Raw genomic sequence first — 12,636 nt, 5'->3', positions numbered from 1 at the left:
TTTTTTTTTTATTTATGATCCAATCCTTCATCAGTCAAAAAACTCGCAAATTAGTGTTTTGATTGGCTGATTAGAATTTGCTCCGTGCTTACACTTCAAAATGTGACAACACTGGTACATTTTGCAAGACAAAAGAGTTTTCTCCTCTCCCCGACTATCAGGGAAGCAAAAGAAGAGACTGAAAGAGGAGCAAGTGACACTGCACATGCTCCGCTCAGCTAGGAATGGAAAAAGTGTTCGAACAAACAGGGACGAGAGTGCAACAGGATGTGTGAGGGAGAGCCAGCAATGACGAAGGGCACAGAATGCCTACCAGTTCTTGAATACCAAAACCCTGAAACTATTATCAGTAGTCATTTATTAGTGTTTCAGGAAGCTCAACTGCAGCCACTCAACAAAACAAAATCTCGCAATAAAAGATGGTTTTGTGATCCACCATAGTTCAAAAGCATGGAGTTCATAGCACAAGATCAAATAGGTGTTAGGATTCTGAATTCATCAACATCATGCTATGTCCATCTTTACAGTGCAGTCCACTTGTAACGATATTATTAAATGCGGAAAATCCGATCGTTATTACCGATTATCGTTGTATCCGGACTGACCCTGAAAACTGCCCAAAATAGTTCCCCCAAGCAAAAGGTTACTCATCGGTGTTCACTGAATCACACCATAGAAGAAGCGAAACAATATAACAAAGTTTTATTGTAGGGTCATCAGCAAGCACGCAATGAAATGGTGTCAAACACGCTAAAAAAAATCCAAGACCTCCGCTCGCTTGCACGGCAGCTGGAGCTTGACTATCGCGGTGTGCATTGCGTCCAGTTGCTGCGCGTACGCCGACGGTAATCCCTTGGAGTTGACGAAATCGATCAGTGACTGGATTGAGAGCAAGGCACCTTGGGTGGACATTGGAGGCAAACCACTGTCATTGTCACCGCCGTTGTCACTATCGTCGTCGTCGTCGTCGTTGCTCAGACTAGCTCCCCGTCGAGACAACAGTTCTTCGACGATCGCTTCTTTGCTCGTCTCGTCACAGGAAGCAGCATCACTGTCAGCATTCAAATACTCCGATAACATAGCTCCGCCTGTGTTTTCTTCTGATGCTGCGATGTGCTCCCACAATGCGGTCACGTCAGATGGTTCCATCTCTTTCACCAGAGCGTCACTTTCGTTTTCACTGTTTACATCGTCCAGCGAAGCGGGGAAGGGGAGGGCGAGGAGGGGTTACGGGTATGATGATGACGATAGCGACGAGGTTTTAAGGCCGCGCGCGGCGCCTACTCACGGAGTATTCGGTCGGGGCCCATCGGCGATGATCGCGTCCGCCGATCTCGGTCGTTTCTTAGCGAAATTTCACAATTTTTATCTCATTTTCTGTTGAATTTATGTAGTAAACACATTCTACGCGATCATTTATTGATCATTATATCCGATATGCCGGGAAAAATGCATCGCTATATATGGTTTATTTTTACATAGAACCAATGTAAAAATTTATGCTTCTATAAAATTGATCGTTATAACCGATATATCGTTATAAGTGGTATCGTTATGAGTGGACTGTACTGTATTTGCCCATCTCCTTCCTTAGATTGCAGTGACTGGACCTTCACAAGCTCTACGAAAAAACAAACAAAAGGGCTTCCTTCGCCAAGGGGCTGCAGTTGATTTTGCCAAGGCAGCGAACCTCGTGCAAATTTCTACGGATGGAGCAAAAGAACCTCTCAAACGAGTCGTTCCTTGGCTGCCCTGAAACACAGGAAGAGCAAGGCTTCTCAAACTTCTTGATCTTGAGGGACGCCCGTCTCTTGAGTGATGGGTAAAGAACGCCTCCCGGTTTCGGCATTAAAGCAGTAAAGGAGTGCAGAAGCCTACAAACCTTGTAAACAATACCACACATCTCCAAAGTCCTACAATGCATGGATTGATCAACCATTCACATTTGCTTAGCAGACAATAAATGTCACGTGACATTATCATCTAAAGTTGCAGCGTCACGTGATCTAATGTCACGAGGCACGGTGTCGCGTGACCTGTCACAAGCACAGCGACACGATACCCAACATCACACTAGAACACCGATACTTGAAACCCAACAACAACCAAGCCAGTTGAGCTGAGGTGTCCCACCATGCAGTAGGCACAGACAGACAAACACATTTTTGGGAGTAGGGGGTTCTTTTGAAGTGTACCATGTTTAAAAAGCGTGCTTCCTTAGTGCATATGCTACCTCTGGCCCCCAGGGCAGCGTTGGCCGTGGAGGAGGCCTGTTGGTCGAGGCTGTTTATGCTGAGGCTGCAGCGCACCGACTCCCTCAGCCTTTCGGCGGTGGCCCGCACCAGCTGCACCACGCGCAGCTGCAGCAGCTGCAGGTGGAAGAGCACCTGCAGGGCCACGCCCACCTGGCTCTTGTTCTGCAGGGGAAGGAGAGGACAAATATAGGATCTCATATTAAGCACCCAGTCACCAAGTGAAACACAGGGCATGGCAAGCAGCAATCATTTTATTGCCCCCCTATTGCAGCATTAGCTGATAAGAATGCTGAAGAACAAATCATGAAGCATAAAGATGACGGGCCACCCCGCGTGCTTCTTAACTGTCAATGACTATAGCAGGAAAACTTCAGTTGAAACAAATTCCAGATGTAGAACAGGACTGCAAAAAACAAACGTAGCACATGTCTAGTAATAAACACCACTATGATCTTAACATTTCCATGTGGGATGACTACCCGTACCGCGGTTCGCGAGACCATCCCGCATCGAGGGCTCATATCCCACGTCCCGCAAAAAATGCCAAAATCTTCAAAATGTTCCGTATTTACGCTATCGTAAAATTCACTACGCAACACATGGCATTGTCGAGCAACGAGGCACGGGGAAATGCGGAGGTCGCTGATAATCATGTGAATCGCAGTGGCACGCCATTTTCTATCCAAGCATGGCGGGAGACGACCATCGTTCTTACGGAAGTATTGACGCACATGTGCCGCTGCATGTGCGTCAATACTTCGTGGCAAAATACTGCAAAAAAATTGCTCGCCATAAGTTAAAAAAAAAAATTTATTGTCATTATTTTCAAATTCAACTGTGTCAATGATAAAGGGTTACTGTGGAGAGATTTTTCTAGTGAAGACGCCCACACAAAGCAAAAAACCTGCAACTCACGACGGTCGAAAAAAACAAACAGAAGGTTCTATATTTGTGTAAGAACATGCTGATAAAATTAAGCATCGACAGGAAACAATAAGCTGAAAGAGATTTAGCGTTTCTTTTTTCCTCTTGATGTATCGAGTCCTGTGCAGACACTTTTTATGTTTTCAACCCAGACGCATTTATTATTTGACATTAAAACTTAAAAAATATATCACTGGGAGTGAAAATTATTTGAGCTTAATTGAGGCAATCCAATTTGCAGGTGTATAACGTGTTTTCAGACGGCACAGGATATTAAAAGTGCTAGCAGAGCCACATTTCGTGTTGTGCGTGTTGGTAAATTTTCTTTAATATTGTAAGACCCTGAATTTTCAAGGCCTTGATTTTTCGCGAATTGGGCAGAGGGGTTACACTCTAAGCTCGTTACAGCAGATTTGGTTACAGTGGACATTTGGATATAGTATACCGATTTGTAAAGTTTGGTTGGTTTTTCTCTACACGCCATTGACTCCACTTCATATCTGCATACAACGTACTCCTCTTACAACAGACCGAAATCTTAGTCAAAATCAAGGTCTGTTATAACGAGCTTAGACTGTATTATCGCGCTCCCTAAAGTTCATCCTCCACTCCCTCCCTCCCTCCCTCCCTCCCTCCCTCCCTCCCTCCCTCCCTCCCTCCCTCCCTCCCCCCTCCCCCCTCCCCTCCCCTCCCCTACCCCCCCCCCCCCTTCCCCCCCCATGGTCAGTGTGTAGAGCTGAGGAGGTTCCAACATACGGCTGAGCAAATTACGTATTAACAATATCGTCTGTTGCGCGGCTTGTGTTTGTTGAATCAGGAGTTTGTTATGGGGTAGGGAACATGCAGTAAAATGAACACTTCAAAACATACACGTGTTAAAGTGGACATTTTTGCCTGTCACAATAAATGAGTTTTCCTACAAATTGGAGATCCGGACGTGATGTCTGTCACCGTCCAAATCGTTAGTCGTTCTGCTGCCCGTGTCCCAAGCCAGCAGCTCTCATGATGGCGGCGCACAACCAATGCACCATCTAATTCAGTTATCATCTTCGCCGCTACAGAAATATTGATGGACCAATTCCCCTAAGCTTTGTTAGCATGCATGGAGCTGTCACTGACTCCAGTGGTGTGTCTTCAAGTTGTGATAAGCTTGTGATGCAGGTACAAACACACAAAAATATTTAGTTGTGCAAAGACATAAATGCTGTGACGGTATTCAGCATGGTACCTTTAGCAATCCATGCATCAACGGGAGCTTGGTTTCGAGCTCGAGTGCAATCCGACGCTGTGCACTCAAAGCAATGGCTAAAATATAACAACCACCAATGATGTTTACTATAAGGTTACCAACTCTTCAATGAAGGAAGTTGAGACGGGGTGGGGGGGGGGGGGGGGGGGGGGGGGGTGCAGTACGAGGGAAAAGTGGGGAGATACAAAGGGGTTTATACAAATGATGATGATGATAACAGTCACCAGGCGCGATTTCCGGCTTGCCATTGCTTTTGCATGCTAAAGTGGCTAAAACCTTGCAGCCAACGCTAGTCACCACAGCACTGTTTGTGCAATTCATGTGAACTCCGTGTTTCGCAGCGTGGCGCGCATTGTTGGCCGTACGTTGGATCACATACACCTTTCCAAAAAACGCTCCTAAGCCGCCGCCATGTCGCTGATGCTGATGCGGCTGGTGCGACCCTCGCGCCCTCTATCGGCTAGAAATTTTCTGCCACTCTCTTGGACTGTGAAAACCTGCTCAGCGCGGTTCTCTACCTACGTTTTTTGCGGTTTTGCATTCAATGTTTTCTCGCCCCTCCTGAAAGTTTCCACTTAATTTTTGTTATGCATGCTGCGTACCCTTTTTGTGTTATCTTCCACGGTGAGAAATAAGGCTGGTAAGTGCCTGTCATTCCAGCTTTTCTCCTCGACATTCACGGGAAACGAAGGAGGTGAAGGATGTCGAACGACCCTCGACGTGATTTTGCAAACATTGTTTTCCCCCTCCCAGAGATAATCCGCGTAGAATCCTCAGTCATCTCCAAAAACAGTTGTCCGGGTTGGGGTGAGAACCGGGTCAGTCGCGTTTATTTCTTTGCCTTGGTGCTGTTGTGAAAAAAATGAAGCTCTCCCCAAAACGTGCCCCAAAACGAAGTCATCTTGGATTATGTCCGATTGTCAAGATGTGACTGTCGTCGACTCTGACTATGTTATTTGAGATCTTTCTCAAATGAATTTGTTTCAGATAACCCTGCATCGTGTGGTACATACAATATATTGTTGGAATGTTAACACTTTCTAAATTGTATGTCCGAGTCCTGTCCATCGGCAAACACGTTATTTGTGAGCTTGAAAAGTGCATGCCTTTTGGCTCTCTTTTGTTGCGATTTATTTTTGACAGCTAAGCGCTTTGTCATTTCACATGCGGCGAATTGCGCGGTGCCGTCAAAACTTATCATAAGAAAAGAAACACAAATAACTAGAACTATACATTCCAGTCGCGCGTACCCAATAAAAAGTTTAGTTTTTTTTTTGCTTTTTTGTTTTTGCAAATGTGGCACAATGCTTTCTCAATGTCCTCAGGGAAAATACATGTACCATGAAACACGAAATACAGCGGAAAAAGACGAGAATTTAGCCGCAAACGCGTTTGAAACTGCGCCTATTGAAATCACAGTCCACTCGGTTAGGGTTAGGAGGGACGCCGGTGAGAGTCTAGCCTCAAACTCAGTGACTGGGCTCGAAAACGGTTTGTTGCCTCTCGGGTCAAGTGTTTTTTGGAAAGGTGTATAGATTTCTAGCTCGACCCTCTGGACCAAATCCGAAACATAGACCTGTCCCGACAGGGACGATGAGGGACTCGGGATGCTTTATGAAAAGTTGGGACAGTCCCGCAAAATCCGGGATGGTTGGTAACCCTAGTTTAATAGGATTCTGAAAAAAATCTATCGAAGTACCGATAAGACTAAAAACAGTGACACAATAAAAAGGATTTCCTTTCTTAGAATTTCTAAATTGCCTACAGTAAAATGGCTTCACTGCAGGCACACTGAACCATATATACAAGTAACATTGATGGATTTCGGTATTGACTTCCAACATGATCCAGTGCAAGCGATGTATTTATTTTCATCCAGTTTGTTGTGTTGAATTGGTGAAAATATGGTGCATAAGAGGCAAGATGCAGCGGCTCGGATTCACCTTCGCTTAGACGCTCAAGCATTTTTATTAAAAGTAAGCATTACCACTACACCTGGCACATGTAGATTTATAGTACAGCATCTGCCACATCAAGCTGTGTGACACAAGGAGCAGAATAAATGTAACCATAAAATAATCAACCAAAGTCTCGACACCAATCCAACATTTTCAGAAATCCCGGTTTGAGTGTTTTTTGTTTTTTTTATACAAAAATAAGTGGACGTGGCAAGCAGCGAAGCTTCCGAAACATTGCATATATGCCCATCGTAGCTCGTCTTTCACCGCCAAGTTTATATAAAACCCTCTTCCAACCCCTTCCTAATAAGGCCCTTTGTTTCCTCAAATTTCTATCAAGAAATCCTCGAACCAAGCCTCCGGCGGGGGGCACCGATTCTTCCAAAAGAGGTGGACCTTTTCCTGCCAATGCACCAAACTAACAATCAGCACACGCTTGTCGACATTTTCTCCAAACACAAAGCAGCAGACACCAGATGCGTATAACGATACCACATATGACAATGTGCTGCTTATAACGACCAGTTTCTAGAGTTTCTAGACTAGAAACTCTTAGTTTCCAGTCCATATACAACAATAATCAGTTATAACAATTAAATTTTCGGCTTTTTTCATTATCGTTATAAGTGGATTGCGCTGTAGTACCACCTAAAAGACAAGGACCGCACACGACTCCATCTAAAGCTCGCTGAAGCTCGACGGGGGCCGCTGCGAGGCAGCAGACGCGTCCGTCTTGGTGTCGTCGCCTGCTAGCGTCGCTGCTTTAGTAATACAATGCGAAACGCACCGGCGGCGCTGCAGATGCATGCCGGGCAGTGCTGCCCGGATCCACCAGTGATGGAGTTTGGGAAGGAAATGCATGCTTGGTCTCCCCGGTAGTACTGGGGACCCTCACCTGAGCCTCGGTGCCCTTCTCGAGCATCTTCTCCGCCTGCCTCTCGAGCGACTGCCTCGCCTCGGCAATGAAGGCCAGCTCCTCCTGCACCACGTCCACTCCGCTCAGGTCAACTCCTTCCAGGAGCTGGTCTGCACACCACCGAGAAGAGGAATGCACTTTATCATTAAATTAAGCACATGCCGAATCGAGCGAACCTAGAGATAAGAAGCCTGAAAGGTTGAGTGTAGATGAGGCTCCTTATCCTTCAGTCTCAAGGACAGACTCCATACGCTGACTCGACGCTTCAATGTCACGTTAAAACAATGATGCTGCTGCGTGGCCAAATGCTTCATCTTTCGCAAATCTGCTTTTTGAGCATGCGCAGTCCTCACATCTGGTGTGGGCATTGCTTGCTTGTAAACAATGTGTTGCCTATTTTGTAAACAAAGCGTAGCTCCCTTTCTGTAAAAAATACGGCCAAGAGACTTGCCAGGGTCAACGGCGGGCGGCGACGCAGACGACCAAATTGAGAGGCAGGGAGTGCTTGGCGCTTGTATTGATAGATGGCACTACCCTCCTTATTGAGACGGCTCGCAACCACCGTGGTTTATTAAAATGAACATAATCTTTGAATGCGAAAGCATTAACTGTCCCATAGAGCGAGCCGACATCATCAGTCTGAAGCGCGAAAACGGACCCTAGTTTCCCTGATCCCAAAGGTCCCATTGGCTGGCGCGCGGCAACAAGGCTCCCATTCGCCGCTGCGTGCATCAGTTTCAACGACCGCCGCCAGATGGCGCTGTATGTCCAAGCCGCCAGCTCGCCGATAAAACTAACCGCTGCAACCCCATGCCACTATGGGCCCCACGCCGGTTAAAACGGACACGCTGGCGTGCGCTCGCAGGCTTCTGCTCGTCTCCCCGCCGACCGACGTGCCGGCGCCTCCATCATCCACATCGTCGGCGGTGCTTCTGTTCGTCTCGCCACCGACAAATATGGCGCCGCCTCTAGCATCCACATTGTCAAACATTCATGCTTTCGCATTCACAACTCATAAGGAGTGCTCAGGTGTTTTCTGACTTTTTTGTAATGTACCTTTAGTTAAAAAATAAATGGAAATAATAAAAGCAAAACTCAAAGTAAAAAAAAAAATGTCTGCATAACGACGGCGTTTTTGCTGCTAACGGATTTTGTGTGCCTGTCGTCTGCTTTCTTTCGCTGGTCAGCTGCACCTTCCAATGCTGCTCCCGACGCCATCTATCAATATGCGTGCCAAATGCCCGCCGCTACACAACTTAGTCGTCTGTGTTGCCGCCCACTGTTAACCCTGCCAAGTTTCTTGGCCCTAATTTTTACAGAAAGAGAGCTATGCTTTGTAATTTTACAAAGAAAAAAATGACCTGTGAAATACATCTTTGAAGAAAAGTTCAGACTGCTACGTGCAAGCATTGATTTTTACGGTCAATTTTTGATTGAGCCTGGTGACTTGGGACACCCTATATTACAAAAGTGAAATCAAGTTTTGGAGAAATGTTGGTGCAAATTCATAATATTTTAGTAAAATGTAGCAGGATGTAGCAGGGTAAGCACTTAGGTGCAGTTTGGCACAAATTGTGCAGCAATCACATCACTGCAGGTGTTTGAAAAAATTTCAAACTTTACTTAAACCTTTGTCTATTAGTATATACACCAACTCATGTTTACAAACAAACCAGAGCGCTCCTAGCGGACGCCACTGGCGCCGCGCATGCGTGATGGAGTGTAGGCAAGCAGCTCGCCGTCGCCCATAAACAAATGATTGAAATGCGATGTTGTCAACGTCGCTGTGAGTTCCACTGCCCTTTTTCGCAATCGAATTGTTGATTCTACATCTTCATGGCAATGTCTGACTATTTGAGCGGCCTCAGTGAAATTACCGAGGCTCGTTACACAGCAAAACTTCACGTGAATAATTAAACATGCAGCGAGTCATTCCGCATGGACGTCGCAGAATGTACACTAAAGCCTAATTCACATGATGAGAATTCGTTCGCAATATCCGGTCGCGACGTCGCTTGGGCTGCGAAAGCATGAACCTTAGCTGAGATGGTCAACGTTGATACTTAAAATCGCAAGCAGAATAGGACTGAGTGAATTAGGCATAACAAGTTAATGATGGCCACAGGTAACAATGATCAACATCTCCTTCTATCTACTGTTTACATCGAACCTTCTTACCAACCTTCAAACTTAAGTCTTTTGAGGCATGCACTTACTTCTTATCGCAAGTACTGGGCCAATATTTGGTCTACAGGCCAGTGTCGTCTAAAAGAGCAGACGACAAGCAGAAACGTTTGAAAGAGCCGACGACAGTTCAAACGATCAGGCGGTCGTTTGAACTTGAAGACGCACTGAACGTAGTCCGCAGGTGGTCCGTACAACTTGACAGTTTTCCGGCGTTCATGTTGGAACAAAGCAAATAAATCCGATGACTACAAGCATCTATGAATTTAACCCAAAGTGCTTCCCGCCCAAGCAATCGTGGTCCAACGGCGTCTGGTTTTCCCTTTTCACGGCACATATCCACGTTCTCGGACGAACCAAGTACATGACAACTGACCTTCAAACCTTTCTCGACTCTTTTGGTACAGCCCCAGTTGCGGCGTTTTGGTGAGAAGGCAGGTTTTTGTCAGGTTCCTTTCAAAACAATGCAGGAATACACGTCTCACATGGGGACTTCCGCCCACAGCCCCAGACCGGAATGCGCCCGACACGCCACCACCGCGCCGTGACGTAACAGAGATGAGTTCGTGTATATCCAAAAATTAAAAACAATTTAGATTAAAAAAAATCTAAAACTGTCAAAGTTTTTAGATACACATTGGTTTTGTTTGCTTGATAGCCTGACCGATCAAGACCTGCTTATGAGCATACATGCGAGTTCAATTCAATGTGCTACCCTTGAATAAGGTAGCACAAAAGTTGCAGCTTATGTTGGAGGTCTCATTTTTAACAAAGATGTAAGAATCACTTTACATAGTGTCTAGTTTGCCAGACCTTATTTGCAAAGAATCTAAATGGCGCCGCAGTTATCAAATGCAGGGTAGACACCTCACTATTTTTCATTCCGCACAGCAAGCAATGTAACTCTTTACAGGGTGCTTTGAAGTGAAATCTGGGCATAAAAAGAAAAAAATTAACATATTATAATAAGGCCAATGAACTGAGTGTAATGAAAATTTTCACAAAGGTGTCTTTACGTCGGGCATTTATTGTACACAAATTTTATTAGTGTAGGTTTTAGGAAAAAGAAAACATTTAATCCTAAAATATCTTGTTTTTTTCCATGCACAGGAAGGAAAACGATAAAAACAGTCTGATTAAAGCTGCTACTTACAGATCATACCATAAGGTACACATATGATACAGGATGGCACAACATAAGGCAAAAACGTGAAAACTAGTTTGAGATGAACACCCACAAGCAGATGCAAGTGTGTGTGGTACGATATGTGAATAACACCCAGAAACACCCTAGCTGTAGACTAATTGTAAGGATTGTTGCACAGAGCAGCCTCGTGTGTTCACTTGTGCAACACATCATCCTTACAAAGCATCCCAGGCGAAAATCAGTCCACTTCCAGCTGGATTATGAAACTACAAATGGGGCGGTCCAGCTGGACCGCCTCATTTCTAGTTCCATAATCCAGCTGGAAGTGGACTGATTTTCTTCTGGGATATGCATCACCCATCACCAGACCCCGACCTGCTTCGTTGAGGCTCTGGGCAGCCTTGGTGATCTCCTTGGCACCCCCCTGCATCTGGGTCTGCAGGCGCTTCACCAGCTGGAAGAGGCGCCCAATGCGCCGGATCATGTCGCATGTGTGCTGCAGCCTGGCAAGCATGGCCGTCTGGTTCCAGGTCTTGTTGTACGGCTCCACCACCTTGCTCTGCAACCTGCATGCCATCGCCACGGCGCATCGAGGCCATTGTATCGCTCGTGAACACATCAACAATACATAGTGAATGTATGAATGAATGGATTCCCACATTATCTCTGCTTCTGTTTCTTGTATCATTTATGTCTCCAGTTTCATAAGACTTACTCGAAAGTCTCATAAAGCTGGCTGGCAAACACAGGAGACCTTTCCATTATCAATGGGAAGCTATGAGAGGAGTGAAAAGGAGTTAAAACTGTATATAACAGGCATAATGAATAAATTGTTCAATAAAAAAATGACCACATCTCCACGTGGTGAATGATGTTGATTGGGACGAAGCTCTGATGGTGCTTGTCTGCGTAGACGCTGAGCCGCAGCATGCAGAGCCTTTCGTTCGTTTTCATCCATGTCAGAAAGAGAATGTGTGGTATGGAACGTACGTGGTTATATACACATTTGAGCATTTGACCACAGCGCCCTCTCGTTGCATTAAGCCAATGCACGCAAAGTTTAACGCGATTATATACGCATTTGACCGCAGCGCCCTCTCCTGTATAGACGTTGAGCGGCTACATGCAACGTTTCATCCATGACATCCCCTGCTCTTGAGTTACTACCACATCTCAGAGCCCCGTACTTGGCCCGCAGTCGTGGCCGAGTGGTTAAGGCGATGAACTAGAAATCTATTTGGGTCTCCCCGCACAGATTTGAATCCTGTCGACTGCGCTTTTTATTTATTTTTTTTTTTTTTTCTACACGAGCACGTGAGCACGTGCTCATGAGCTCGATCACGAGCAGGAGCACCAGCAAGATCTATGTGAGCACGGACGCCGGACGTGGACAAGGCCAGACCCTAAGGAGCTTTGCCCCTAAAAGTAATCTCGAGGAATGCTAATCTGCCATATTGATGACCTGCCCTGTGACTGTGGCTTCTTGTTTGTTGATGATGTGAAAAAAGGCTGAACGAAACTTGCGAGCTCGCTGTCAGCACACTCTCAAACGCCACTGAAACGCGAGTTTCCACGCCGAACCCGAAAAATTAACTCACCGTTCAGACGTCTGCTGCAAGTTCTGTATGGACACAAACATGGTTTGAAGCGCGCTTTCCAATGTCTCGATGCCGGTAGCCTGTGCCAGCAGGTCTTCATAGTGGGCGGACACCTGGACATGGGCACATCATCCACAAACCACATCACAAACACTATCAAACTGATAACGCGGCGTAAAAATAACGGGCGCAAGGAAAAGTTTAAAAACAACTGCCTTCGGATCGTAGCGCACCTGAGTATGGAGTTCCTTGTCCAAGAGCGAGATTCCGGTGGCAAGTTTGCCCAAATGCTGAGCGATCGAGAGGTCTTGAATCGCGCTGCAGGCAACGGCCTTCGCGTCGAACTCATCCGACAAGAACTGTTTGAACACACCTGTTGAAAGTGAAAAAAATATGACAGGTTTC

General features: G+C 45.9%; 1 protein-coding gene across 1 annotated transcript in view; it reads right to left on the bottom strand.

Moving 5' to 3' along the window:
* The window catches only part of LOC120841471 (conserved oligomeric Golgi complex subunit 5), a 42,698-nt gene that overhangs the window by 29,895 nt on the left and 167 nt on the right, over nucleotides 1-12,636 (bottom strand). Inside the window, exons 2-6 of the mRNA XM_040212368.3 lie at nucleotides 12,465-12,604; nucleotides 12,232-12,344; nucleotides 11,009-11,199; nucleotides 7,282-7,412; nucleotides 2,234-2,417 (exon numbers count right to left, since the gene is read on the bottom strand). Coding sequence (XP_040068302.1) covers nucleotides 2,234-2,417; nucleotides 7,282-7,412; nucleotides 11,009-11,199; nucleotides 12,232-12,344; nucleotides 12,465-12,604 — 759 coding nt within the window. The remainder of the gene's footprint in view (nucleotides 1-2,233; nucleotides 2,418-7,281; nucleotides 7,413-11,008; nucleotides 11,200-12,231; nucleotides 12,345-12,464; nucleotides 12,605-12,636) is intronic.

This window comes from Ixodes scapularis, unplaced genomic scaffold (genome assembly GCF_016920785.2).
Source record: "Ixodes scapularis isolate PalLabHiFi unplaced genomic scaffold, ASM1692078v2 PGA_scaffold8__174_contigs__length_109621045, whole genome shotgun sequence".
NCBI classification, from domain to species: domain Eukaryota; kingdom Metazoa; phylum Arthropoda; class Arachnida; order Ixodida; family Ixodidae; genus Ixodes; species Ixodes scapularis.
The sequence above is the reverse complement of the archived record's forward strand: the minus strand, read 5'-3'. Positions and strand labels throughout refer to the sequence as shown.